General features: G+C 39.7%; 1 protein-coding gene across 7 annotated transcripts in view; it reads right to left on the bottom strand.

The window, feature by feature from the left end:
• MICAL2 (microtubule associated monooxygenase, calponin and LIM domain containing 2) overlaps window positions 1-27,496 on the bottom strand; it is an 84,369-nt gene that overhangs the window by 45,002 nt on the left and 11,871 nt on the right. For all 7 annotated transcript variants that reach the window (XM_032187897.1, XM_032187896.1, XM_032187900.1 and 4 more), the window contains exon 3: window positions 6,885-7,241. In XM_032187897.1, the coding sequence (XP_032043788.1) occupies window positions 6,885-7,148 (264 nt within the window). In that variant the 5' untranslated portion in view covers window positions 7,149-7,241. The remainder of the gene's footprint in view (window positions 1-6,884; window positions 7,242-27,496) is intronic.

Below are 27,496 nucleotides of genomic sequence, written 5' to 3'. Positions count from 1 at the left end.
CCAGCTGTGGGAACACGCCCTGCCATCTTGCCATAACCTTTTGTTTCATTTAAACTTAATTAAGCCACTTGCAGTGACAACTGCTGTGTTTTGTGTGAAAGTAACTGGGTGCCACTCCCAGTGGGAATCTTTACAAAAATATCTAGGAAATCAGGTCAGGGTGGGACAATTCCCTTCTGTCAGTTCCTTTCAAAACCATTAGCAAGCGACAGAGGACTAGCATGCTGCTGTTAAGGGACAGATGTAAAGCTACTGTTATCCTGCAAGCAAAAAATCTTTAAATTCCCAAATGCCAGAAAAAATCTTATTTAGGCTGTCTGACTATGTTACTTTGGCCAGAGTTCACTGTTTTTCATGACTGATTAAGCTGAAAAACAGTGCATTTGTGGAAGCGTCTGTAGGATAATAAAGTGATTTCATTACCAAATCACATGCCAAACATTTGCCTTTGCTGACGCAATTTGGCCCAATCTGACAGTTTAAAACACTGTTCAAGGAGTCAAATATTTTGGTTTGTTTTCAAAGAACGCTGTCTGCTGTGTCCTGTCATCACCCGAGCTTCCACTTCTGCTCTCTAAAAATCCTGAGAAACAAAGAATGTGTAGACAGTGTTCAACAACTGGTTTTGCTGAACAGCCAAAGGTGGTTTTCTGATTTTAGCCCCCACCTCAAACCAATCTTCCTTACCTCTTATATTCACATTACTCCCATACCTTCCACTACTTTGAAATATCTATAAAAGTTGCTTGTTAAAATTTCTAAAAATAAATTTACACTGGAGATCCAGTGCTAAACTTAGGTGTCCTGTCCTAAAAGCCAAAAAGCAAAGAAGCACAATTACCAAAATAAGTAGCTTATCTTAGTATACCAAACACCCGAGTGCCACTTCAAGGCAGCAGAATACATGGCACTTAATATCCCCAACTGCTCAATAGTCCTGGATTCTAGTCTCTAAGCACTATGCATTTATATCCTGGTAAGGTTTAATACAGAAAAATCAAAATAACAACTGCCAGAAGACATAAGGCATAAAGGTGAGGAGGTTGCAGCTGAATGTGGTTTTGTGATAAATCACAAACTTTCATTCACTAAACTTCCTATAAGTATGGTACTCAACTTCTAGTTTCAAGTTCTATGACCTTCAGAGGAATGCATTTTTATTATGATAAGGGAGTTAGCGATGCTACCTAATAAATCTTAGATAAGTTTGGTGTGTTCATTATGAACCCTAATTATCAGGTTTGGAAATCTCCCCATTTAAATTATTATTCTGAAGAGACTAGTATGTACAGCAAAAGGGATGTACCATCTGGATCTTTGTTCTTTAAAAGAATAAACAGGTTAATGTTTTCATTATAAGGATATTGTTGAGTTGAAGCACAGCTGGCACTCCCTTCTTTCATCTTACAGTTCAACTATGCTTTTCAGAAAAAAACAAAAAACAAAAAACAGTATTTGTTGCAAGGGCCACAATCACAATGTTTGAGCACACAACCTCATTGGATTCTCTACCACTATGTACAGCACAGGAGAAACCTGGCTGAAAATACGAGTTACTGCTGAAGGATTAACAAATGCCCATGCTTCAGGAAAAAATGTAGGAAGCCACACTACCAGCAGCTTTACACATGCTGGGTGATTTGATTAATGAAGAGAAGAGTATTTGTTTGGCACTTCAGAAGAAGTTGGAGAGAGGGGAGAGGAAGACATCCAGAAGCCAACCTAGTTCATTCACTACCAGGAACAAGACTACCAATTAGGATGTTTGTAAACTGAGGACTTACAGGAAGCCAACTTCTACTTAATAACAAGGAGAGAACCTGGTATCCACTCCTCATTCTGCTGCTTAGCCTACAGCTATGTAACATGGCAGCACCCAGCACAGCTTGGACTTACCTCTTGTTTTCTCAACTCTGTGGGAAGGAAAAAAACAGATGAAGAATGCTTTGAGAGTTAATAAAACCTACATTTGACAGTCTTTGGAAATGAGAACAATATGAAAAAGAACGGAAGGAGTTTGGCAGATAAAGACAATCCCATTTTATCATTTGCGCGTGTACCAGTGTGGTTAGTACAGGGAGACAAGGCTCTGAGCTAGCGCTGAGTAATGCACAAAACCTCCGGTCTCCATCCCCATTTCTGTCCCAAGCTCCTTCTCAGCTGACTCACACCCTGCCCCCCAACTCCCCTCAAGCCACAGGCTCTCCTTTCTTACACCTCCTCACTAAACCATCACCCCACCAGAGGAGCCCACAAAACCTTCCCACACAGCAGAGCTGCCAACACCACACCAAGGCTGGGAAGGATGGACAGCACATGGCACTACCTGAGAAGAACTACTGTGGTTTTATGCAAACCCTGGAAATGTAGTCATAAATAATTTTTAAGTCATTCTCTTGCAGTTAGTGTCCCAACAACAGTTTTTGGACAGGACCATAATCTATTATAAATCAAGATTTGAAAGACCACATCCAGGAACAAGGGAAACTACTGAAGCCACCAGGGACAGAGTTCAAGACTGTTCCATCTGCTTTGCAGGAATCTGCATGCTATCTAAACACATATCCACACGTATACTTTTAAATGTACGTGCATATATATTTACACACACAACACTTAAAAGTTTCTAGCTCAGTTTTATTTACTTGCTTTATGCTAACATTACCTACTTAGGCCTTAAAACCAGCAGCTCGAATTGTACCATCCTCTGCCCAGATAGTGCCAAACATGGGGTCTGCAGCACTCAGGAGCCCAAAGCCCACAGGAGGCTGCTGCTACCCCATCCACATCCACCACCACCCAAAGCCAGGTTCACACAGAGACAAATGCTACAAGCTACCGAGCCAACTGATAATTACAGAATAGCTCCTTAAACAAGCCTTAGTTCTTCTCGAGTGCAAGCATCTGTTTTGAAAAACAAAACAAAACAAAATAAAAAAAAACAGCATATGTACTTGGAGTGGAGGAAAAAGACACCACCACATCTACATGCTTTAGAGAATCAACACCTCCCTTCAGTGCAAGTCTGGGATGTTTTCACATGCAGTAATCTCGGCTCTTCTCAAGCACAAATCTGCAGTCATGGGAGAGCCAGAATTTCAGGCGTACAGCATAAACCAAGTCCTGCCCTCCAATACATATGCATACATATCTCAAACATCAGTTGAGGGCCTGCTTTATATGCACGTGTTCATATCTGTATCATTTACACAGGTAAACTGACAGTATATCAAGTGTTTGAAGTAAAGAACCTCCTCCATACCGAGAGGTTCAAAACCAATGTTTAGAGCCCAAGTTAAATGTCATATGACTTGAAAAGGCTAGTGAATACACTCTGCAACTAGCTGGATGAACTTTTGCTTCTTACCATATCACTTCTTACCGTATCATGTTGTGTACATTAAAAAATTTAGAGACATTCGAACTGCTAGCACAGTGAACAATATTTTTTTCCAATTGTCTAGCTATGTTCTACTTCACAAAGAAAGAAATAATAATTACAGATTCTGAATGCATTCCTCTGAATTTGCTAGTAAAAGGTGAAAATCATGGAGAAACTTTACCTGGAGAATAAATTTTTGCTCTTTTTCCAGATAAATGTGAAAAATCACAGAAGGATTTCTAGTTTTGGCTACCTAGCACAGATTTCTCTTTTCCAGTAATATTGGTGAACTGTGCAAATGCCAAGTCCAGAAACAGCAATTCAGAATAGTATCAATTCCCATTCTACATGTTTGTCATGGAAGGAAGTAGATCTATGTATGTTAAATGTTCATCAAACAGAAGGATTCCTACAGCCTCAAAAAAAAAAGTTGCTTTTTGCCACAATTTTCAGCATGCTTTTCTGCATTGTTTTGCTTTTATTTTGGCTTCTTCTACAAAGAAAGAAAGGAAAAATTAAAGTCCACAATAAGTCAGCTCTGAAATAGCAGTGGGTTTGAACTTCTTGAAAATGGTTCAACTGTTTTTACTCATCCAGCTCAAAATCATATCACTGTAGAAACTCTGAAAACTGTATTTGGCAGTGTTCTTCAAGAGCAGTTAAGACAATGGGTTCTTGTTATTTAGTTGGAGTGGAACATTCTGTACGTAGGAAACTTGTGTATATTGTTACTCCAATGAGAGTAACCTAAGTGTAGCTGAAGAGTTTACAAGCACCAACAATCAGGAAGTACAGCATTTTGCTCTTCAATACTGTGCAAAAAGTAACAAGCTACTGGGTGAGGCAGCAGGTTCTTGTTTTCTGATTTAAAACTAACAAAAAAAAACAACAAAAAAACAGCAGACACACACCACAAGGAGTAGTTTACATTCCGATTGCATTCTGATGTCTCCTTCAAAGATGGGGAAGATTGTAAGAAGTCAGACTGCAAAACCATAGCTGAGAAGAACTGTGAGCTGCTGAATCAGCTACAGCACTCATGGCCCAACCTCACACAAAGCCTTAAAGTATTTTTTTTTATTTTTAAATGATGACGATTAGCTTGGCTCTGTTTACAGAACTGCAATTACAAAGAGCTTATTTTGTGATGCTGCTTTAACAATAAAAATTTTTTACTCCAACTCATCACTTCAGCCAGGTCCGGCAACTCCACTGGTGAGGTGAGCACTGGGCCCAACTGTCAGGATTTTATCCGCTAAATTTCTGTTTGCCTGCTCCTCTACTAAAAATGGTAGCTGGCATAAAATGCAAGGAAAAAAAACTGAAAATCACCAGCTGCACCAAAGGAAAATCATTCTGTGCATACTGTAGCCTGATGTCTTTGCGCTGCTTTTTTGGTTGGGTCTACCAGCATTTCTGAGAATTCCTTATCTGCAAGTGGGGCTGCCAGTGCAATGTTCACAGCAATGTTCAGGGAGTCTGCTGCCTTGCAACGTGTCTCCTCTCATTCATGTTACATAGATAGGCTTTCACAGCAGACTGATTCACGTGTGAGGAATGTTTGCTAGATATCCCCACAGGGCCCACAGACTGTGGTTACTGCTTTCATTTGCAGCAATCTGAAGATTCATGTTTCTCTCATTAAATCAGTGATGACACATTGAATTGCAGGTCCAGGCATAGACCATGTTCACCATGAACATCTATATGCATACTGTTCATACACAGACATTTTATATTCATTTGCAATTTGATCATACGTACAGCATAGATATGTCTGTTAATTTCTACAAATATTTACACCATGTCATTAAAAACAAATCTTTACTCTCAAAGGGCAGAAATACCATACTTTCAACACTGCTGGACGTGTTGATTAGCCTCTTACCTGACAACCTTGTAAAGCTTTACACAAGCTGTATTTTATGCACTATGACTTCATGAGTCTTCTCACCATATATAGAAATTAATCACTTGGCTGAAGGACTTTGCAGAACCAGGCCCTGGCTTTGTGATGTTACACTTGATTGAGCAGGGTTTCATTTTATACTTCATGTGGATCTTAAAACCTCTTTGTGTTGCAAATATTTCCTCAAGCTAACCACGGAAATTTGGACTTGGGACTGTATATGCAGGTGAGGTGTATGTGGATTATCTCCTATAATTTGTTAAACGCCATACACATTTTCATTCCTCCCCTTTCCTGTTTTTATCACACAGATGCTCAATGACATGTTTAAGCCTTTTCAAGAGGTCAGAAAGGGAGGGAGGAAGCACAGGTCAAAAAGGGAAGTGATGGGTAAAAGGAAAGGAAAAAACAGAGGCAGTCAGGAAAGCAGTGCAAACAGATGTAATGGCATTCTTTGTTTTCTAAAGAAACATGCTGTACACGTATTACATTATAAAAAGTTAATAATAGAGAGATTATTAAAAATGAAACATTTCAATGACTCAAACAAGAGAAATCGTCATCACTGTCTACTGATTCCAGAAAATAATACTTCAGTGATAGTTCAAACTAAAAAGTCCTCCACTGGTTGGTGTCTAGGTACCCCCAAGGGTGTCCTTCCTTTCTCTTCTACTGCAATACAGTCACGTAACTTCTTAAAACCAGACCTTCTTGGAGCAACTTGTAGCTATCATTAGATAGTAAATAAGTGAATTGCTCTCAGACAAAGCTATTAAGAATGATCAGTCACAGCATAGTTGGAGTAAGATAGCATGAGCTAAAGTATTTTGTTCAGTTTTAACAAGAGTTATACCAACTTTCAGTGGTCCCCTCTATCAAAATACAGTATTTTCATGCTCTGCTGAAGAGAAGATCATTTCCTGTCCTTCTTTAGTCTCCTAGTGCTCTTTTCACCACCAAGCAGACCACCTCTTTCAGTAACTACCAAGTACCAATCATCCACATTGTGTTTGCTAAAAAGCATTTACATGCAAGTGTTTAAATCCTTAAATAATGCAGGATTTTCTTTTCCTGTTATTTAGCAACTAGAACCAATGCTAGGTGACAAAGATAGATCTCCCCATACTCCACGAAGCAGTTTCCAAAGAACAGTTTAGTGCTGTTGAAACACATTTGACCAGCTCTGGTGTCTTACAGCATGCACCAAACAGCAAATGGGGGAGCCTGCTGACTATGTCATGACTGGCACCTTGCAAAACTCTGTTTAAATGATACAAGTAATTCTTGTGAGCCTGAAATGAATGTACGCTACTGACTTATGAGCTTACATCTCATGGCTGATCGACACTGATGTCTAAAGAGGCACAGAAAACTTGTCTGCTGTGATTGAGGTAGACTATAAAATAGGGTGCTTTTTAAGATTGCTCTGACATGCTGTACGCTTCCAGAATAAAAATATCCGAAAGTCTGACAAAATTGTTTGGTATCGGTCACAGTTTCAACAAGTATATTAAGGGGAAACCTTGCTTTTGTAGATAATCAAGTTTAAAAGGTTCTAAATTATGAAATCCAGAAATGACCTTTTCCACTTACCTTAGTGTTCATACAAGATTTTCCACGTTTGTACTCTTTGTGACTTGCTCTTTTATCAAGCTTGTTCCACAAAGCTTTGGCCTTCCATGTGGTTACTCTTGACTTCAGTTTGGTGTAAAAGTTTCTGCTGTCCAAAGGATCTAATTCAAGTTGGCGAGTGAGAATATTAAAAGCCTGAATGGTACCTTTGCATGTTGATGCTTGGACAAAGTTTTCAAATATCTGTCCAGCATGACTGTATTTTTCATCATTGTTTTCCTCCATGTTCTGGAAGAAGTGTTCAAAAGGATTAAGCTGGAGCTCTCGTGCTAGGGTACAGGTAACCAACACTAGCAGGTACTTCCAAGCATGTTATTCCTAGAAAATACAAACATAGGTTATGTTAAAGCAGGTTCTGTGAAAATTAAGCCCATGAATTGCATATCCAATGCAAATATAACAACACAACATATGACTGTTGGACGACAAGGGTATTTAAGATGTGCTAGAAATAAACCTACTTGCACTGTTATGACAAGTACTTCGTGAAGACTGTTACAGAACTCCTACACACAAGTCTATTTCAAAATCAGCCTGCTTCACCTGAAGTCTGAGAATTTTCTTAATTTTTATTCAGTGATAAATGCTAACCATCGGATTAAGAAAAAACAAATGATCAGATGCTTTTCCTAACCAGGATTTAAGTCACAGCAAGTACATCTCTAGCAACATTTTGGTCTTTAGAATCCTTAGAAATCTGCAGCCAAATGTCAACGCTATTCTAGGGAATTTTCTCCTGTTGTACAAGCTAGGGACAAGAGCACAGCTTAGCCAGAGCAATTCAGAACTGGCCCCATCACTTACCACAAGCAAATGCACACAACAGGCTAAGCAGAAACATTATCACAAGGTACACCAGAACTGATGAAACAGTATACAAGTAACCACAGAGAACTCTCCTTTTTCTAACTCTTGCCAAAATGAGAAATGGTTTGGTGCTGTACTGCATGGAAAGGAATTTCATCTCCACACACTAAAAACTGAAGTTACGTGTTTGGAGTCTTACCCTGTCATGTGCTAATGATATAAAGTAATGATGTTTGTTCCACTAAGCTCCGCTGTCTTTTCCTAGTAATGTGATCACTGTTGAACTGTGCCTCATAGTCCAGATAAATACCCTCACACTTTGTAAAAGCAAAGCTATTCTAAATTAACATAAGTTTGCAAGAACTAAAATACTTTCATTGGGGTACTCCCTTATCCTTCCTTAACCTTTCTCTCAAGTCTCTAATGGGGAGTGTCACAGAGTCAGACAAGGTCTGAAAGAAAATATCCAAGTGGATTTCACATTTTCCAAGAGAATTATTATAGGTTATGTGTAAACTTGTTCTCAGAAGTGGGTCTACCTGAACTCAAGTCCTGAGATTTGTCATATATTCGTTTTCTTGCTATTAAAGAATTATCTACCAGCCCAAACAATTAAAAAAACTAAATCAATGCTTGGCTAACCTTCCACATAATTAGTTATTTTGCTAGGAACATCATCTGTTGGCTGACAGTTTTAGAACAAATAGTTAAAGTGCCTTTGAAGTTACACTTTTTAATTTAACACTGTTCACAAACTATTCATTCTCTGCTCACATTTCCTTCACAGAAGAAAAGAGAAAACATAACCACTATATTTAAGTAACGAAGAGACCTACCGTGTCTATCTTACAATCCTCTAATACAGAAAAATATTATACAACATATTAAAGAGATCCCATGGGGAGATATAAGGAAGCATTTGGAACACTAAAATTCCCTGGCTATGCTCAAAATAAATAACTTTTGTGCACACATCAGTTTGCTGTTGGTTTGTGGGTAAAATAAATTGGCAATGTGAAGAGTTTGTACATTTTCTTATAACAAATGTCATGATTAAATATGTAGTGCCAAGAATAAGTCAGGAAATTTTTGTTTTCCCCTCTGAATACTTCATTTATCAAATGTTCCGTGCCCTTTTCTGAAGAGTTTCATGAAGTACAAACATTTTATATGTATATATATATAGTTTATATATAAGTTTGTAAACTTCCAGAAGGTTTAATTTTTCAATAAACTGAGTGCTATGAACTCCCGTTGACTTGAGAGAAGTTGAGGATGTCCAGCACCTCTCCAGGTTCAAGGCCTTGATTAATGAGCACAATTGCATGCTGGCAGGAGACAGCCTGGCTACCAGGACACATGGGCATGGGGGTCCAGGTGTGACACTCACCAGTCCTTGGGAAGGCAGAGATACACAGTGACTTCTGGGTATATAGGCACCCCAGGATTTGAGACCAAATAAAAGAAAAAAAAGATAAAACACTTATTTTATGTAACTTCCATATCTGCTGGAGAGATTTTTAACAAAAAGCCAAAGCATTTTTGATTTCACTTCAAGTAATTACAAATAGCTTCTTGGTGACTGTGGAAGTGTCAGTGAAATGCTGCACTATGGCCAGTTCAGCCAAGCGTGTGGTAGCCAGATTAGGTTTTCTTCATGGCTTTACACTTGCATCATTATTGCCGCAGCACCGCAAGACTTTGACCTAACAGCCATAAAACAATACTTCCTCCCCACTCTTTTCAATAGCTCACCACAAGATTGTTATCATGCTCATGTAACACAAATATCTTTAAAACTCCAGCATAATTCATAAGAGTTCAATCACAAACTCTCAAATTTAATTTATTTTCTGCACACAGAAAGGAGACTTACAGCCTCAGCTGTTTCCACCCAGCAAGGAAAGGGCCAGGGGGAGCAGGAAGAGAAAAAGCTAAAAAAGCAGAACCATACCTGAAGCAACCTAAAAGGAAAATCAGCAAGTGCCAGGGCTGATATGGTAAAGAGGACAGAGCCAGCAGGAGTCACTGTGGGCAAAGTGAAGGGCAGGGAAACATTTCTAGCTCGATGCAAGCTAGTGGAACCATGTGTTGCATAAGCACACAAACGCACACAGCAGGCCTGGGCTTCCCCTGCCTTTCCTCTGGGGGAAGAGAGCAGCCAAAAGACCTTCCCCAGGCTTAAAACTTTCCTCCTTCAACACTGCAAAGCCGCGACTGAGGCTGTTTTTTATGGGCATGAGATTTTCTCCACATGAATTTCCAAAAGGCTCCCATCTTGTCCATACTGAGAAGCAGCATCTCAGCAGACATTTGCTCATCAGCTGAGCATTTCTCCTTGCTGCGTCACAGTTCATGTTCTCCAAAAAAAGCCAGTCTGCGGTCAGAAAGGCCAGATGACACAGGAGACTCTAGTTACTGGAGTTTCTGGTTTGCTGGAAATACCACTTTTTTTTTTTTTTTTTTTTTTTTTGCATTAAGACTGTGTTGACAGCAGAGAGGAAAATGGTGCTGTAAGGATATGCAACTCATGGAAAAGTATATGCTTTCTTCTGAGGAGTCAGCAGTATTTCACTGCAGTGTTGTGCATAACTCACTAAAAATAATGCAATGAGGACCAGAAGTTGAATGGAGTAATTAACTACAATAAGTTTTGTGTTCTGTAATCAATTCAAAAACTTAAGATGTAATACATAAGCTGTTTACCTGTAGTGCGAAAAAGGCCAAACAAAAGCATTTGAGGAAAACACAGGAATTCTTAGAGGACCATCATTCACCCTTTTTCCTCCCTCACCATGTAGATCACTAATGTGATGAAATACAGGTCTGAAAATCTCATCAAGGTGAGTATTGAGGCTGAAACCACAACTTATGCTTGTCAAAATGTCTGTTGAACTTCTTCTGGAAACACAAACCGAAAAATATAGTGAAGTTAATTTGAAATTTTACTCAAGTACTGCAATAAAAAATTAGACCACAGAAAAGAAGAGAATTAGCAGGAAAAAGAACTGTTTGTTCAGACTATTAAGTCAGAACTGAAACATACACAGGTTTTGGTAGTTTTGGGCTAAATTCATAGATAACAATACATGTAGGTCCCATGCATGATGCATTAAGTGCATATGAGAACTTGGCTTTCTACAGAGTTTCCCATGCTATTAGGAAGCTCTGGAAGGCTCCCAGACACAAGCTGCAGACACTGGGAAGCAGAAAGGTTGCATTTTTATGCTAAGTTATCCCTTTCTGCCTCCAATCAGGGAGGAAACAGGAATGTCACATGAGAGAACTTGACAACTACTGTTCATCCCTGGTGTCTACCCAAGGAGAAAGTTTAAAAAATTGGAGAAAGGACAGAAAGAAAGTGGAAATTAAAGCAATGGTGCATGTACAGACATACCTATGAAAGCAAATGCCTGAAGTCTTGGCTAATGCTTCCTTTTTGTGGAACAAGCTCTATTGCTACAGAGAATTTTGAGAGTAGCAAAAGTGTTAGGATAATTTCATGAATTATCACTCCCTAAATTGATGTACAGAGCAAGGTTCACATCCGCACATGAAACCCTTCAGCATAATACAGCAAACAAAGTTGACGTACAGGAGTCATTAAATGAAAACGACTAACTTTTGACAATAATAACATGGTGAAGCACTTGCCAACAGTGTTTTGAGGCAGTATGTTCTCAAAATTATTATTTTTTTGGAGGCTTAGTTGCCCTATTGGAGAGATAATGACCACTAATTTTAAACTTCCAGCACATTCAAGTCCTAGTGCTCTTTTTCTAATGCTTGAGAACAAGTTCCTCAGGGAGATTGGAAAGGAATTAAATTCCTAGCATTTCAATACTACTAATCCCAATTCTGTTTTCAATACAGCCCTAATTCTGCTATGTTTACCGAGAGCAAATTCTTTTAAGACTTTAGTTTGGCATGCAGGCTACAATACATTTACTGTTTGCTTAAGGTTAAAAACATCATCAGAAATGAAAAAGTAGATTCTGCAGCATCTGTAGTACTTGTTTACTTTGGCGCTTCTTCATCATCAGTAAAAACTGCAGTATTTCTGCTCTCTTCCCTAATACAATTGTCTAAAATCTCAGCATCATTATGGTAAGTGACATTTGCACATGAAACTGACTGTATTATGGACCACATAGGCTTTTCCACTTAGTTTCTACTCACACTAGACACTTTGCTCTCATGGTGGTCATTTTAAATACAAATATTTCTATCTGGAAGAAACACAGCTTTTTGGTGGTTTGGTTTCTTTGCATGTTTTCCTGGAATTGACATTATGTGATTCTAGTAACAACTGAATCTCTCCCTTGTTTTGCTTATAAAACCAGTTAAAACACCAAAGTACATTTGCCTAAAATACTTGCTTTTTTATTGGTAACAAAGAGAAAACGCATTTCTTGAGACACACAACCCTCACAGAAACATCAATGAACAGAAATCGCTTCTGAACTAAGCCTCATGAACAGACTTTCTATAGAAACAGCTAAATTCTTTTTCTGTATTTTTTATAAAGAGCTGAATTCCACAGAACTACTGCAAAATAACTTCTCAGGCCAAGTGTGGAATTCAAAACAGTTCCTACCGAGACTCTGTGCCTGTGAACTTACAAGGTTACCGTACATGCTATCAGCTTGTTTTACCGAAGTCATACGAGACATTTCAAACAGCCTTCCAAACGTGTGCTGCTGTGCTGATTTAACCTGCTAGATCTGGCACCAGCCTAGAATAAAATAGAGCTGGAAGCATGGGCACGAGCTGTGAATATTTCTGATGCATACACAGGAAGAATAAAACTAAATGATCTACCAGTAGGATTTGATCTGCCACACAGATTAAGTCACACTGCACACATTTTAAAGTTGAAGACTTTAAAAATAGTCCGATTTGTTTCTTGATGTTACTGGTCTGACGTTTCCAGTTTTACAGTGAGAATATGCTAAATCATTGACAGAAAAATGAGATCAATCCCTTGAGCCTGCAGTTTGCATGTGCCTCCATTCATGCAAACATACAACGTTGGCATGGACAAGGCGTGTGGTGCTGCCTGAGGCCTGCATGTGTAATCCCAGAGACGGAAGCTCAAACATCTGCACCTGCACCTCCACCACTTTTGGTGGCCACCCTGCATTTGCTCTGTCATACGGCCACTCTTGCAATGCAGAATTCAGACAAAATTAAACAGAAAATTTGCAATTGTGTGGGTTGCACCATTCTGCCACCTGCACGAGAAGTCCTGTCCTGGATGCATCACTGAAACCCCCAGGCACTCATTTTGCAGAACATGGGCACAAGTATTTCAAATGAACAACAACACATATTTTTTCAGGTATCTATATGCAGCATGTACTCAAACTACTGATCAGAAATACAGATATATGTAAAACCCATTTCTCAGAAAATAATTATTTTTTTCCTAGCAATGGTGTTATACTACATATACCATCAGAAACTGCAACTCTAAACTTTTAAGTTAAATGGTTTTGAGGGAAAAAGATTCTCTAACCCAATTATTATTCTTTGGTGTTAGCACAACAAAGATAGTATATTTATTTTACGCAGATTCTGACTTAAATACATTTAAGTGCTGCTTATATCTTTATTATCTGGTTTTAATTCATGTTTTACTCAAAATACAGAACAAAACTATGCAATGTAAGTTTTTACTGTTACAGTTACTTTATACAAATGTTTTATGATCAATTCTGTTTCCCTGATATCAATTACTGTTTCATATGGTAAACACCTGCAAAACAGGTTCTGTCCTTCAGCATCTGTTTCATAAACCTTCTTTTTAACTAGAAAAAGAGGCATGTTGAAGCACAACGAAAACTCAGCATATGTAGACAGATCATCTTAAGGCTATTTCAGGCATGCTGCCCATATACAAATACTGAGATCTGAACCAAACAATAACCTAAGGAGGGTAAAGAATCCTAAAGAATAGACTAAGGAAGCTTAAAGAATCTAAATTTCCTCAAGTAGGAAAGATGTGTGTCCCAGCTGCAAGCTGCATAGTAACAGTCATTAGCACAAACCTGCTAAAACAAAGGCTGGCTTCTTCCATGGAACTCCAGAAACACCAAGCTTTTGTAACAACCTTACAGGGACCATCAGAAATTACAACAGAGCCTAAAACATGATTATGGGAACACTGTTGCTGCTCTTTGGGCACCATTATGGGGCAAAGGTTAAGGTGAGGCCCCCACTGTACAAGCTAGTAGGTGCTCTTTGCTGTAGCAATTTGTTATTTTGATTTGCCCAGGTTTGCCCAGGGCTTGTTTGTCTGACATAGGTTCACAGGCTATACCCTGAGGTAGGAAAGCAGAAATTCACATCTTACATCATTTTGGGAAGGATTTAAAAACAAACAACAAAGCAGAACAAAAAAACCCTTGAACCTGGGTGCATTAAACCTTGGATGTATTTTTATCTAGCAAGAGCATCCCCATGCATGTGCTTATACACAATGGAGTGCATTCAGATATACTCAAGGTTTTTACATATCATTACAGCTGAAATCAGCTGTAAACTTAATCCTGACAGTCATCTGGGCTTGCCACATACCCTAACGCCTTCAGGCAGGAGGGTGGTCTGAAAAAAAATGTGAACAAGTTCACAGTGATGATACTTATCATGAGCAATAATTTACTGCTGATTCCTTATGATGAGTCATTTCCCGTTAAACTATGCGTGTGCAAGAAATAAATTCAATGGCTAGTAAACCAGGACCATACACGCAGGTCACTTCATGTACGCATGAGCTGCACTCAAACATGCAACTTCAGTCATTGACTTAGTTTTTTTGCCCAAAAATTATGCTTTCCTAAATAGAGTTAGTAAGCAGGATGGACAGATAATATTTCATGAAACAAAAGTACTAATACAGGACAGGCTGATTTTGCAAGAATTGTTCATTGATCAAAATCAGGTAAAAACCTAATGCTCAGGATCTGGTTCTCTTTTCTTCATACCATCCCCTGCATATTTTCATATGCACCAGTCTCCTTTGTAAGGCACAGTGGAGATGATCAGAATTTTAACAGTCACAGAGAACCATAACATTTGGATGAATATAAATTTCAGAGAATTTAGAATTTAGTTGGCCAAGATTAATGCACACCTAAGGGTCTAATTGCTTCGTGAGTTTTCTAGATATACATTTAAACAGAAAAAAGTATTCAACTTGGTGGGTTGTGGTTGTTACTGTTTTGTTTGCTTGTTTTTGAGACAGCAACTTATAGTGAGTATTTAAAAACTGTTATTTCTAATGGAGTCATAAAAGGTTTATTAAAGGGTCCCAAGTTTCCATATAGTAAATATATTCGCAGAAAACTTTAGGTGATTAAGCCACATTCATTAGGGGGTTAATGTTATACATAAACAAGATACTAAAACCTCACTCTTGTTTAGACTGGTTACAAGAAAACATTTTTCAGTGCTGCTGTAGTAGATTAGAAACACAATATAAACAACAGTAGAAAGTTTATGCTGATGTTTTTCCTAGGTCGGGATCACAAGAGAGAAAGAAGAAGTATGCCATAAGGAATTTAACATCAGCCAGCAAGTAAGCACACCTCTCAAGAAAAGACACCTGTTATTCAAGTTAAATGATGTTATGAGAGAACTGTCAGTGAAAACAGTTAAGTGGACAAACCTTAAGCTCTTTGCAAATCCTGCCTTGTTTTTCCTGTGATGACATGATTTCAAGATCACACACTAGAACAGCTGAGGTATAACAACTTAGCACAGAACAGGCGGTGGGTTGGATGGTTAATCAGCACAAGATTTTTTACTTTTGGTATGATGCTAGGAGTCTGACAGCTTCAGACAGCAAGTAACTTTACAGTTCAGCTACTATAGTCACATTCGGAAGGGAGGCGGCAGATCCAGGTGTGCTGAGCAGGGGTGCAGGGGACGCAGAGACCATGCCACTCGGTGCTGCACAGCCCCAGTACCGCACTCCCACTCGCAGCCCCACGTCCTCCTCTCTGCTCCTTACCTCCAAGCCACAGGGAAAACTGATAGCACAACTGTGTCTAAGAAGCATGAAAAAATGCATACCCACCAGCTGACAGAGTCAGGTCAGCAAAATCCCTTGTGTAGATGCAGCTATACCAACAAAATTGAGCCACATTTAGAGGCAGTGGTTCCTCTAATAGAGCTGTCCCTTTGTATGCAAGGAGACATAATTATGGAGGTAAATACACCGTGAATAAAAGAACAAACGCATAGACCAGGAAAAAGCAGACTCTTAGTCAGCAGTCATGGAAATCATCTCACTTTGAGAACAGGGATAATCCAGAAGACTGGGCAGTGAGATGGGCTGTGAGCTTACACAGCAGTGCCCGGGGAGGTGCTGCCACATGTCCAGCACTTCTCCCAAGCAGAGAGCGTGAGGCAAAGAGGCCACCAGCCTCCACAACTTACTACTTGCTCCTGTGGGAGCCCCATGTACCCAGACACAGCTGTCCCCTTCCTGGGGCCACTCAGCCCAGGGGGCTACAGGGTAGACAACAGCAATCAGCACTGCTGCTCAGACTAAATTGCCCAAAGACATTCTCTGGAGAGACCATAAAGTGCCTTGCAGTGAGGGAGCAGGGGATACCAAAGTGAGACTGTCTTTTGTTTCCCCTTGGGATTTCTGTGAGAAAGGACAGAGAAACTGGTTGTTTTATTATTTTTTTTTAAACCAAAACCATGAAGTGATAGCTATGCTGAAGCAAACTGCCCAGGGTTTGTCTGAGGGAAAAGAGGGAGGAAAAAGAAAGGCACCAACAGAATACCTTCAAAAAGTTCTCAGGAGTACATTGCAGAGTGTGGATCTCTGGTTCATGTATCTTCTCTCTAATACATTTCCCTCTCGTTACTGGGGCTGTGGCAATTACCCAGGAGCTGAACAGGGGGAAGAAACAGTGCAAGAGCTCCAAGACACCAAGGGCTGCAGGCCTCAGTAATTCATTTGGCAGAGCTGCCTTCATCTGTAGACATCAGACTTTCAGATCAGTAACCAGGATTAATCCACTGAAAACACAGACAGTACTACACTGCCAATAATAAAAGAAATAAAACATTCTGAGCAATATTTTCATATGTATATATACACCCACTTTTAGGAACCATGTTCAGCTGTTATCATTTGAAAATGCGAGCTAGAACACACTACTTCCTATGGCTTATAAAGGTATTAAGATTATCTGTTGCTCTGAAATATATGGGAACTGCAATTAAGCTAGAGAAAGCAAAAACAAAAACAGCAAAGTAGTTTTGAGTTACAGCTGATAGGCTCCTTGGCTAGAATACTGTCAGATCACCACCAAATACCAGCCACTGATCAACACTGGAAACTGTGAGGAAGCACCCAGAGAAGTCAGCCAGAGGGTGGTGGAAAACCAGAAAACTTAGGTTGAACACCAAACTATGCTCTAGGGGACGTTTACATGAGAAGACAAAAAAGAAAATTTACTTGGATTGCTTAATTAACGTTTTCTTTTTCTGGTCCTTGTAAGATGGACCCATAGTTACCAGAATAGATTAGAAAAGACACTGCTTCTCAAAGTAGAAGCAGATATTTTTGGAAGAAAATATAAAGTACAATTTCTACCATCTCCCAAAAACTGGGGAAAAACAAAGTACAAACAGACAACAACAACAACAAAAACAAAACAAAAAAAAATCCCAAGAGTTAAAAAAACATCATCCATTTCTGCTGCAGAAAAACCTCAAAACAACAAAATACATCTCAAAACATTATTTGGGAGGAAATCAGAAAAAAAATAATAGTGGTAATAAAATGTTAGGAAGCAATCCCTTCAAAAAAGCTTTGAGGGCAGAATATAATTAAGCAGTATCAGAAATGATGACGAATATATCATTGCTTTCACAAGGCAAGCTGAGAAATGGTCAGTTAGAATTAAATTAGGATTCATCTTCTCCAGTACAGAGAAGTATTACTAGAACATGTGAAACACCAAGAGAGCATTTAGTAGTAGTTGTTCATCATATACATTTCAAAGACCTGTTCCAAAGGCCTGGGGTTTAAACTCTGTCCTGTGAACAGTAGTGAAGATCAACAACAGTGGATGCATCTTCTTAGGCTTAAGCATGTAAAAGATGACTAATGAAGAGTCTGACGATAACATTTGTTATTACAGTTCTTTCATATATAGCTCAAACTACTTTAATATTGCTCAACTTTTAGCAACTAATCAAGAAGAGAGAGAACTGACTGTCAGATAAAAGAGGCAGAGAAACAATTTTGGATATAACATACTCACAAAAGAAATATGGTGAAGTTCTTAGCTTTACAAATATGATTAAAACACACACACACACATATTCAGTACTGAGACTGCAACATTACATTGGCTTGGACTTGTACCTGGTTACACATCAGCATAGATTTCTCCCTCTCTCCTGCATACAGGTAAGCAGTATGACTTTTATTTCACCGAAATACGCAAACAGATCTTTATCTAACTAACTGCAAGGTATCATGCTTTAGTTCACTGGGAATAGAGCTAACTGATGCCCTGATACAGTGGGTGCCTTACTACTGGGGTTGAGTATTAACATAACCAGTGCCCCAAGAGCAACGTTGCACAAACCAGCATAGACTTTGTAGCAGCATCTTTCAAAAGAACATCACTACACAGGGTTCCGAGTGCTCATAAACCCAGGAGAACAGCACAGACAGCCTTGACTTGTGCTGCACTTTCTTCGCCTTTTAATTACAGACTGCAGTGATCAGTGTTTGGCATCTCACTCTGCCACTGCCATACCAAGCCTACCTTCTGGACTCAGCATCAGCATGCAGGTGGCTGATGATGGAGAGGTGCAGACAGAACAGGGTGGATCCACGTTCGGAGCAGCCCCAATTCTGTTATCCCTCCCTTCACAGCACAACAATGGATGCTGGTGAGGATGGGCAGCTGAAGGACCCCCATTTAACACTACTGACTTCACTACTCTGCTGCAAAGAAAACCCACATTGACAGAAATGCCCCTAAAGATCATTTACCACTTCGTGAAGCGTTGATGGACTGGGGGGGATGATATATATAAATAACGAGGAAACTTTAGAGGTACCGTCAGACACTTTTTGCTTTCTAGCTTAGACTTTAAAAAAAAAAAAAAAAAAAAAACAAACAACACAGATACACAAAATGTTTTGCTCCAAACAGTTGCTTGGCACTGCTGCTTGGATTACTAAAGGCAATGAGCAAGTGATAAACAGCGTGAAGATGCCCTCTGAAATAAAAGCTGAACCATGACAAAATGTAAAATTGCAGCATTTCCCCTTTCAGTTTTGAACTTTAGTTAAAAACAGGTTTTTCAGTATACACTGCACCCAAAGGCATGTGATCACAATTCTGGTTCAGGTATTGTGCTCTTACTGCGTGGGAAGGGGGGGAGCACACACAGTTGGCACACCAGGACCAAATGATATAATTTGCACAGTATGAGCTCACTCCCCTCAAAAAAGAGAGTAAACATACAACCTAAACCTCAAATTAAATTATCTCTGAGGAAGAAGCATAGGACAAGTTTAAAATGAGCTTATATCAGCTCTGAAAGCAGTATGTTCAGGGAATGGTGCTTCCTTTTCCATCTAAGTCACACTACAGTGGAATACTATCTGAACAAAAACTCTCAAACCAGTAGCCAAAGGAGAAAAATAAAATTTGAAAAGCACAGTAGTATGAAAAAAGCTTGTATAGGAGTCAAGAGATTTCCATAACGCATTTCTACATCAGAAACCCTTGCAAAAAGCAGCCAGGAAGTGACTGCAACAGTCACAAATCCATTTCTTTAAGGTATAGCATGCAAGTTTTCACCCCTGCCCTCCTTCCTGCCCAGCACAGATCAGCATCAACTACATTAAGTTCAAATACTCCAGAACCTCCCCTCTGCACAGATTAACACAGCAAAGGCTTTGAACTTCAGTGCCTCTTTGGTGGTGTTTCCAGCAGCCAGGAGGATGAGAGGGTTTTCAGACCTCATGTTTCTATCAAAGCTAAACTGAGCTCAAATTCTTCACTGATGCTATCAACTTCAGGGAGCTCCTTTCAAACGAGGTCCATCAGACATACTGCCATCTGCATCAAAGGAAAACTGGCTCCTTTCTGGCCAGATTAACCTGCTACCTTTAACTGCCACATTTAAAACTACATACACGCACACCCAAGGATATATTACAGTGCTTGTGCTTGCGAATGCACATCCCAGGGTTCCTGCTGCTACTAATGATGTGAAGCTTTTCAGGAAACTTGTTTGTCGTATTTCGCACAACGGTTTGTATGTGTTCCGTGACCCAAAGTCCTCCCACCCCATCACCTGTAGTCAGGGCTTTCTCATCTCTGCCTGTTGCTGACCACCAGTCCTGGCTGTGACCCATGCACTGCTTCTGGGGGAGCAGCACAAGTACTCCAAGAAAAAATTCAAAACAACCAAGTATTTGCTTATCAGATGCCCTAAAGCTGCAAGTCAGTTTGTGCAGAACAGTTTATTCCTAGTTTTTCATGATGGATATTGAGAACTTCTCAGTTATTTGTATCAGTGGGAAAAATAAGCTTAAGATGCTATACATTTGCATTAAGTAAGGAGACTAAAGGAAACTGTAAAGAAGTTACAGATGCTAAACTACTTCTGTGGCCACTACAATCTCTCCTCTTGTTGCCCATAGAATGTGCACATGAAACACTGCTTTGAATACATAAAGCTGGTCTAAGAGATTACTGGGGGGAAAAAAGTGCAGAAGGCACTTCATTGGCTTCCTAACATCCAGTGTATCAAATAATTGTGAATCAACTTCTACAGAATACATTTCTCCGAGGCATCTTGGCAGCGTACAGCAAGGCACAGACAATTCACCTTGGTGTTTTCAGATCAGATTGTGTTCTACATAGGTCAGTACATGAACTGGGCAAAAAGCACCCTTTCTTCCTAAAACCAGAAGTTTTGTGCAGGACCCCAGCAGCCATCTTCCAGCAGCTGTGCTTACCTGATTACCCCTTTACCTTTGGACAGATCTGTACCAGCAGGGCTGCTCCAGAGCTGCCATGTCTCACAGCGCTGTGGCAATGGTCTATTAATTAAAGGTCTTTTAACCAGCAGGTTAAAAGGTCAGGTTTGAGGACTGGTAAATCTGCTTACAGAACACACCCAACAGGCAAGGCCAGCAATCTTAACCAAACACCTTCAGCACAGCCACAACTAACCTACCTCCAGTTCTCTGGACCTACAAAATGCCCGAGCAGGTGGGAGAAGTGCACCATGCTTGCAGCTGCTACTTTTACAGAGGAGTCCCTCAGCCCCTGACAGCCTGCCATATCCTAATAGGCACAAATACTTCCCATGATAAGAGGCACAATAAACCCAGTATGCTTCCAGTTCCCCACAGAAAACCCAGATTGCTAGCAACAGGTACCAACACAACTACAACAGGAGTTCCCAAATGAATTTCACCACATTTTTGCCTGCAAACTATTTTTTGATCCCTACATGGTTGCTCACTCACATATCTCATGGCATAAGGCTGAAATTTTACTGCTGGAATTTTTATCCCAAGAGGTAGGAATATAATCTAGAATATAGACTTAGAGGAGAAAAAAATAATGGGAAGAGGAACAGGTAAAGGCAAAAGATCTGAATGAGCAAGTAAAATACAATTTTGGTGGAAGAAAAATATCTTTGGTGCAAGTCTTGCTGCCACTTCCTTGCTTACAGAAAGTTACAGCTGCTGTAACTGACACTGACAAAAACCTTCAGGTCAAAGCACCTTGAGTGAAATTTTTAAACATGTTCTAAAAGAAGAAAGTTCAGCTGTTTCCACCTTCCCTTAGCATTGAGAAAAGGTTACCATTACACTGCCACTGCTATAAAACGAATGCAGTCATCTACAATTGCACCACAGAGATGGCTCTGCTGAGAACAGGGGAGGGACTGCACCTGCTGGGGTGTGCCAGGTGAAACTCATTGGCATCACAGCATATGACTAAGCAGGTATTCTGGTACATCAGTACTCAACCACTGATGTAAAAATAAAAGGTAATTTCTTCCTATTTCACCCCCGCCCCTAAAATACAACAAAAAAAGTTACCTGTATGAAAAGAGACAGAACATTGGAAATGATGTTTAAGAAAACTTAATAGGAAAAAAAAAAAAAACAAAAAACAAAAAAACAACCACCACCACTCTACTTTGTAGAAGTTCCAGTAATTTTCTCTTTCTCACATGCATTTTCAATAAATTTTGCATGGGGGTTAACATACTGGCTATAGGACAGACAGGTAGATAGATAGAAAAGGAAGGCCTTCACATTCTTTGTTTATCCATATATTACTTCAGCAGAGCCAATAAAACTGAAAAGAAGTCATCCACAGGCTTTGTGATCTAGGAGAGTGAGAAGTTAGTCACAGACCAATATTTACTTCTTGTATGCAAATACAGACCTGCTGCACTATATATGACATTTATTTATTTACCTTAGAAATCAGTGAACTAACAGTGACACTTAAATCATTATATAGCTATTTTCCAGATTATATTGGTAGCTATATTAGCTTGAGGTTTCAAATGAGCCAGAGCACCTTAGGCACAGGTATCCTCTTAAGTCTACGTCAGTCATCTCCCGCTGAACATTTTACTTGTCGAAGAACCCACATCTTTACCTTAAAGAGCAAAAGAGTTTCATATCTACATAATTTTGTAGAACTACCTGCTTTACCTGGCCACCTGAAGGATGCATGTAAACCCATTAGAAAAAGCTGAGTCAAGAAGCTGTCAACAAACAGTGCTAATTCATTTGTGTACTTTGCTGCCAGGTTGAATGTTGGAGGCACCTTACATAACAACACACAGAACTGTCTCACCCTCCTCTGAAATAGCTGTGCAACTCCTTTTGTTCCATCCTAATGCATGACGAATACAGTAAATGAGAGACAAACATTTTGACTCCATAACTGAGACTGAAGATGCTCCCACACACGAGTTACTGATCATTAAGTCAGGTAGCAGCCAAAGAAGCAGCTATACATAGATTCAGTGGTGTGAATTAAAAGGAAGCATAAAAAAGCCTTAAGATATGACCAAGTTTCTGCATTTGTCATGAAAAACATTAAATACATTACTGGATCCTCTACACTCACGTACTAAGGAAACAATCACAGCTCCTTCCTCAGCATAAAAGAAAATGCAAAGAAAATAATACTCCACTTTGCATTTTTACATAGGTAAGTATAAGCTGAAGACCTTGCAGATCTCCTTTCCAACAAAAATACTGAGAGGAAAACTCTTCATTGTAGAGTTCCATCCCCAGAAGTAAACCCTGACAGCAGCCTTCTGTCCCAAGCAAGGGGCCAGCACCCACCTCTGCTGCCCACACCCAGGCCTCTGCCAAGCTTTTGGGTACACCACGGCTCCCCTCTCCCATTCCAGTACCTGCTGCTTCACATCTCCCACAGCCCCCTTCCTCTTAGGACTGCCATCAGGCTCAGGACACCATAATCCAGCGTCAAAGAGTGCCCAACTGCCTGCGGTCAGCATCCTGCTGAGTCCACCTGCAGGGGAGAAGCGGTGCTCCTGACAGCACAAAGCCACCCCCCTCTGAGTGCTATTCCATGTTTATCTTCACAACTGGGATGTGAAGTAGTCATTAAAATCACTCCCCAGAGAATATTAAAGGTGATTCTCCACTCAGCAGGCACAAAGGCAAGTTGGCCTAGAGCATGTTAACCTATTTTCCTGTCTCCTTATCTAAGTATCAAAGTCACAAACAAAATGCAACTGAGCTGTAGCACTCGTTGTGTCTTACTGTGCTGTGTGGAGCAGCTCCGTAGTATGTGTGGGGGATATTACTCACCACCCCACTGCTGCAGTTTCATCTCAGATACCTACTCCTAAATATATACCAGGTACATGGGACAAGACCCAGCACTTCATTAAATATTTGGCACATTGTCTCAAATTACCTTTGACACACAGGGTTATTTATACATCACGGCACACTGCATGCCTCTGTGACAAGATAGCATCACATAATGCTGTATGTCAGGAATGCAGGCAACAGATTTAAGCCAATCCCTGCTTCAAGACACTTTTACTAGGAAGGCCGTCACAAACTGAGTAATATCCGTTTTATACTCTGAAAAACGTACTCTATTCTTTTCCAGGAAATAAAGTCAACCACCCTAATCCTTCCCCCCTCTTATATACATCCCTATCAGAACAACAGAAAGATGTTTCTTCCGTCTTAATAGGCTCGTTATTGGGACATACTGAGTCCTTTACACAAGTCCTAATGCATTTGCTAGGACACCTAATGTTGACTTGGTGCAAGGGCAATGTTTCGAAGAGTAATTACAGCAAGAGGTATTTGGTTACACATGCTGACTATTGGCTTTGAACATGCACCAATAGTTCATATTTACAGAGCTTATTTCCAAGCCTTAAACACGTGCACATTTCTGATATTCATTCAACCACATTAATGTTCTGAATACAAATACCAGAGAAGTGTCATCTGTTTTTATTTTTTTTTTTAATCCATAGATAGAAATGGAAGGAGCCTACATTTTGCATTCATCTTATGAAGCAACACCACGCAATCTGAAAAATGGCTCCATAATTCAGTATCTGCTATCCCTACAGCTGTGCAATTATCTAAACAATTTTCTGAAGTGATAGCAATAAAGCACATGTGACAACCACAGGAATTCATAGCACTCTCTGGAAGGGGAAAACCTAACACTGAGAGAAGGCCATGAGTTTGGATTTGAGAGAACTCATTCACATATATTCACAAATCTTCTCCTAGTCTGTTCAGAATGCAACTTAAAATTATTCTCCATCTCAGCACAAGGTGACACAGTATGAAGAAAATCCATAATAAAAAGCCTGACAACAAGCACATAGAATAAATACAATAAATGACCCTCTACAAAAGGAAGCCGATATCATGAGTAAGCAGAAAACAAAAACTACCTACTATCTTGTAAAGTTAATTAAGGGTAATGTTTAACAAGAGGAGCTTTTTTTTCAGCTGGAAAGAGTGTCAGCAGAAAAGACTGCATTACACAGCATGATGAACTTCTCGCTTGCATTTAGCAACTGCCTTCAGAGACCACATTTGTTTCTCTAAATCCATCTGTGCTGATCCCTGTGCACAAAGGTATAAAGGACAAGGCTATCGCACATCGCTACCACTATCTGCCAAACACAAGTCTTCTCAAAGATAGGGGAGAAAACAAGCATCTCCTGCTCCAGCTTTTGTTATTAATATTATTTTTGAATGGTTAATGATTTGTAGCTGGACTCCTTCATAGTTGATTTGAAGATGGTGGATTACAAAGGAACATCTTGGAAGATCTAAAAACCTTCTAACTGGCTACTGGAATTGACTATTCAAGTAAGACAACAGCAAAATATGTTATCTACACTAAGGAGCATTTTGATGCACTCAGTCTTTCAAAAGTAACACAATACTTAAAAACAACCCTCTCTCTTCTGCACATTTTATGGATATGTGATACAATTATAGTAAGACTATTTAAAGTTAGTTAAAAACATACCCTTGTATTCCCAACAAAAAAAAAAAAAAAAATCACATGGCTTTGGAAATTCTATTTTGATGCTTGGCTATGTCAGTCACACAGAAGGATAAACTGTAACACTCCCCTAGTTATTACTGCAGTCTGCACAGGCAATAAGCTGCAAGCTTAAAAGGTCTGAGAAGGGTTTATCATGGACTAACAGATCTGAAGAACCTGCTTTTTAAGAAGCCAAAACCCTGTAACACACATTTAGAGTCATTTTAAAATCTGCATCGATGAAAGCCACTTGACTGAATGTAGCAAGTAAAGTAACCACTAGAATTGGTTTGGACAAAAAATGCCAATGTTGGTGATAGGAACAAAAATTTAAATCTAATCCTAATATTCCCAACACAATACAATTAAACCATCTGTCTGAAGGAGTCAGACCCCAAATAGCAAGCTTTTGAAGACCAATTAACAAAATGTAGCAAGGTTCCAGGTGGAGGAAAAGTGTAGCAAAGAGCCAGGCAGGTCATCTCTGAAGACATGGGTTGTCTTCAGAATGATTCCTTTCTCAAAAAGTCTTACCATTACATCTCTAAGACAGGGAAAAATAAATAAATAAATAAATAAATAAAAACAAGTTCAGACTTTCCTCCAACATCTGAGTTACTTGGACACTGAAATAAACACAATCAGAACTTGAACTGAACATGAGCTAGGGCAGTAACATCCATCATAATTTGTGTCGTGGTAGGATCCACCTTTCTGACAAGGAACTGGGCTTCCTCCCCCGTCTCACATGTTAGATGGCCCCCAAACACTCAGAGGGGAAAACAAAACAAAATCCCTCACTGAACAGCAGTCTGGAGCAGGAAAAGGGCTTGACAGCATACACAGCTCAGATTTAAACCCAAGGCAGAATTTTTTTCCTTTCATGGAACTAAGAGTCTAAATATGACTAAAGATCATTTTAGGGATGTTTTCACTTGCTTGTAAATGCAACTATGCATAGATGAAAGAGTTATTCTTAGTCATCTTCTCTACGTCAAAAATAAACCCAGCAATTTCCAGAATGTGTCACAGTACAATATTAACTGGGTATCTGCAGTCACTGAACCAGTGGATACTTAAAAGCTTTAGTTTAGAATATCTCTATTTTCTGGAAACAGGCTAGTGTATGGTGCTGGAATACCCCAAACTACTAATACCACTTCTGAAGGAGTCAATCTGGCAGCATAAACACCTCTAAAACTGGTTCTAGTGACAAGCACACCAAACAGCATGCCCTCCCTTAGCAGCCAGGGTGCCAGACACAGAGCAGAGGCTGCATTTTTCAAATTTATGGCAAGTACACAAGGACTCTTCAAACAGAAAGCTTGAAAAGGTGCATCAAAGAAACAATTTGCTCACATATGCTGTAAATGTATATTATACAAGTACACATGTATTATACATATATATGCGTGCCAGGCTGCCTGTACAGACACACAGAGTGACCCCTCAGCCTTCCTGTAGCTCACTCACCCTGGATGCAAGACACAAGCAAGCTGAGAAAAGAGAAGTACCATACAGGAAGGCAGACCTCAATTTCAGTCATCTGACATTGGTATCATTTTTAAGGGAAACAAAATACACCTTTCTCCTCAGAAGCAAAGCCTCTTCACTAGAAAGCTAGTTTTCCTGCTGACACCAGGGGAGTCAAACTGAGAGGAAGGACTCCTGAGGAACAGATACACGTTACCAAGGGCTCACAACAAATGTTACAGCCACATGGAAGAGTCCCAGTGGGAAATATATAGCATTTGAAAGTTTTCCCTTGAGTTTTCAAGATACTAATTATAAAATACCAGAGCAGTGAGACAGCTGGAGCAGATACAAGGTACATGCTAAAAGAGGTGAAAGACTTAGAGCATATTCGCAGAGAAACCAGATAGCAACCACCTCTCATTTTATGGTTTCTTACACTTAAATAAAAATAAAATAAAATCTTTTCACACAACACCTACTTCTAGATCCTTCACAAAACTGAAGAAAATCTGAAAACTCACAAACAGCAGTGCACCCACCACCCAGCACTGAGCTTACCACACTGCTGTACAACTTTAGGGCAACAGTAAGGCAATGAAGAACAACAACAACAACAACAAAAAAGAATCAGTTTAAAACAAAGATGACTTCTCATTTCCAAACACTTACAAGCCAGTAAAGAACTTGCCC

The sequence above is a fragment of the Aythya fuligula genome, chromosome 5 (genome assembly GCF_009819795.1).
Source record: "Aythya fuligula isolate bAytFul2 chromosome 5, bAytFul2.pri, whole genome shotgun sequence".
Classification (NCBI taxonomy): Eukaryota; Metazoa; Chordata; class Aves; order Anseriformes; family Anatidae; genus Aythya; species Aythya fuligula.
The sequence above is the reverse complement of the archived record's forward strand: the minus strand, read 5'-3'. Positions and strand labels throughout refer to the sequence as shown.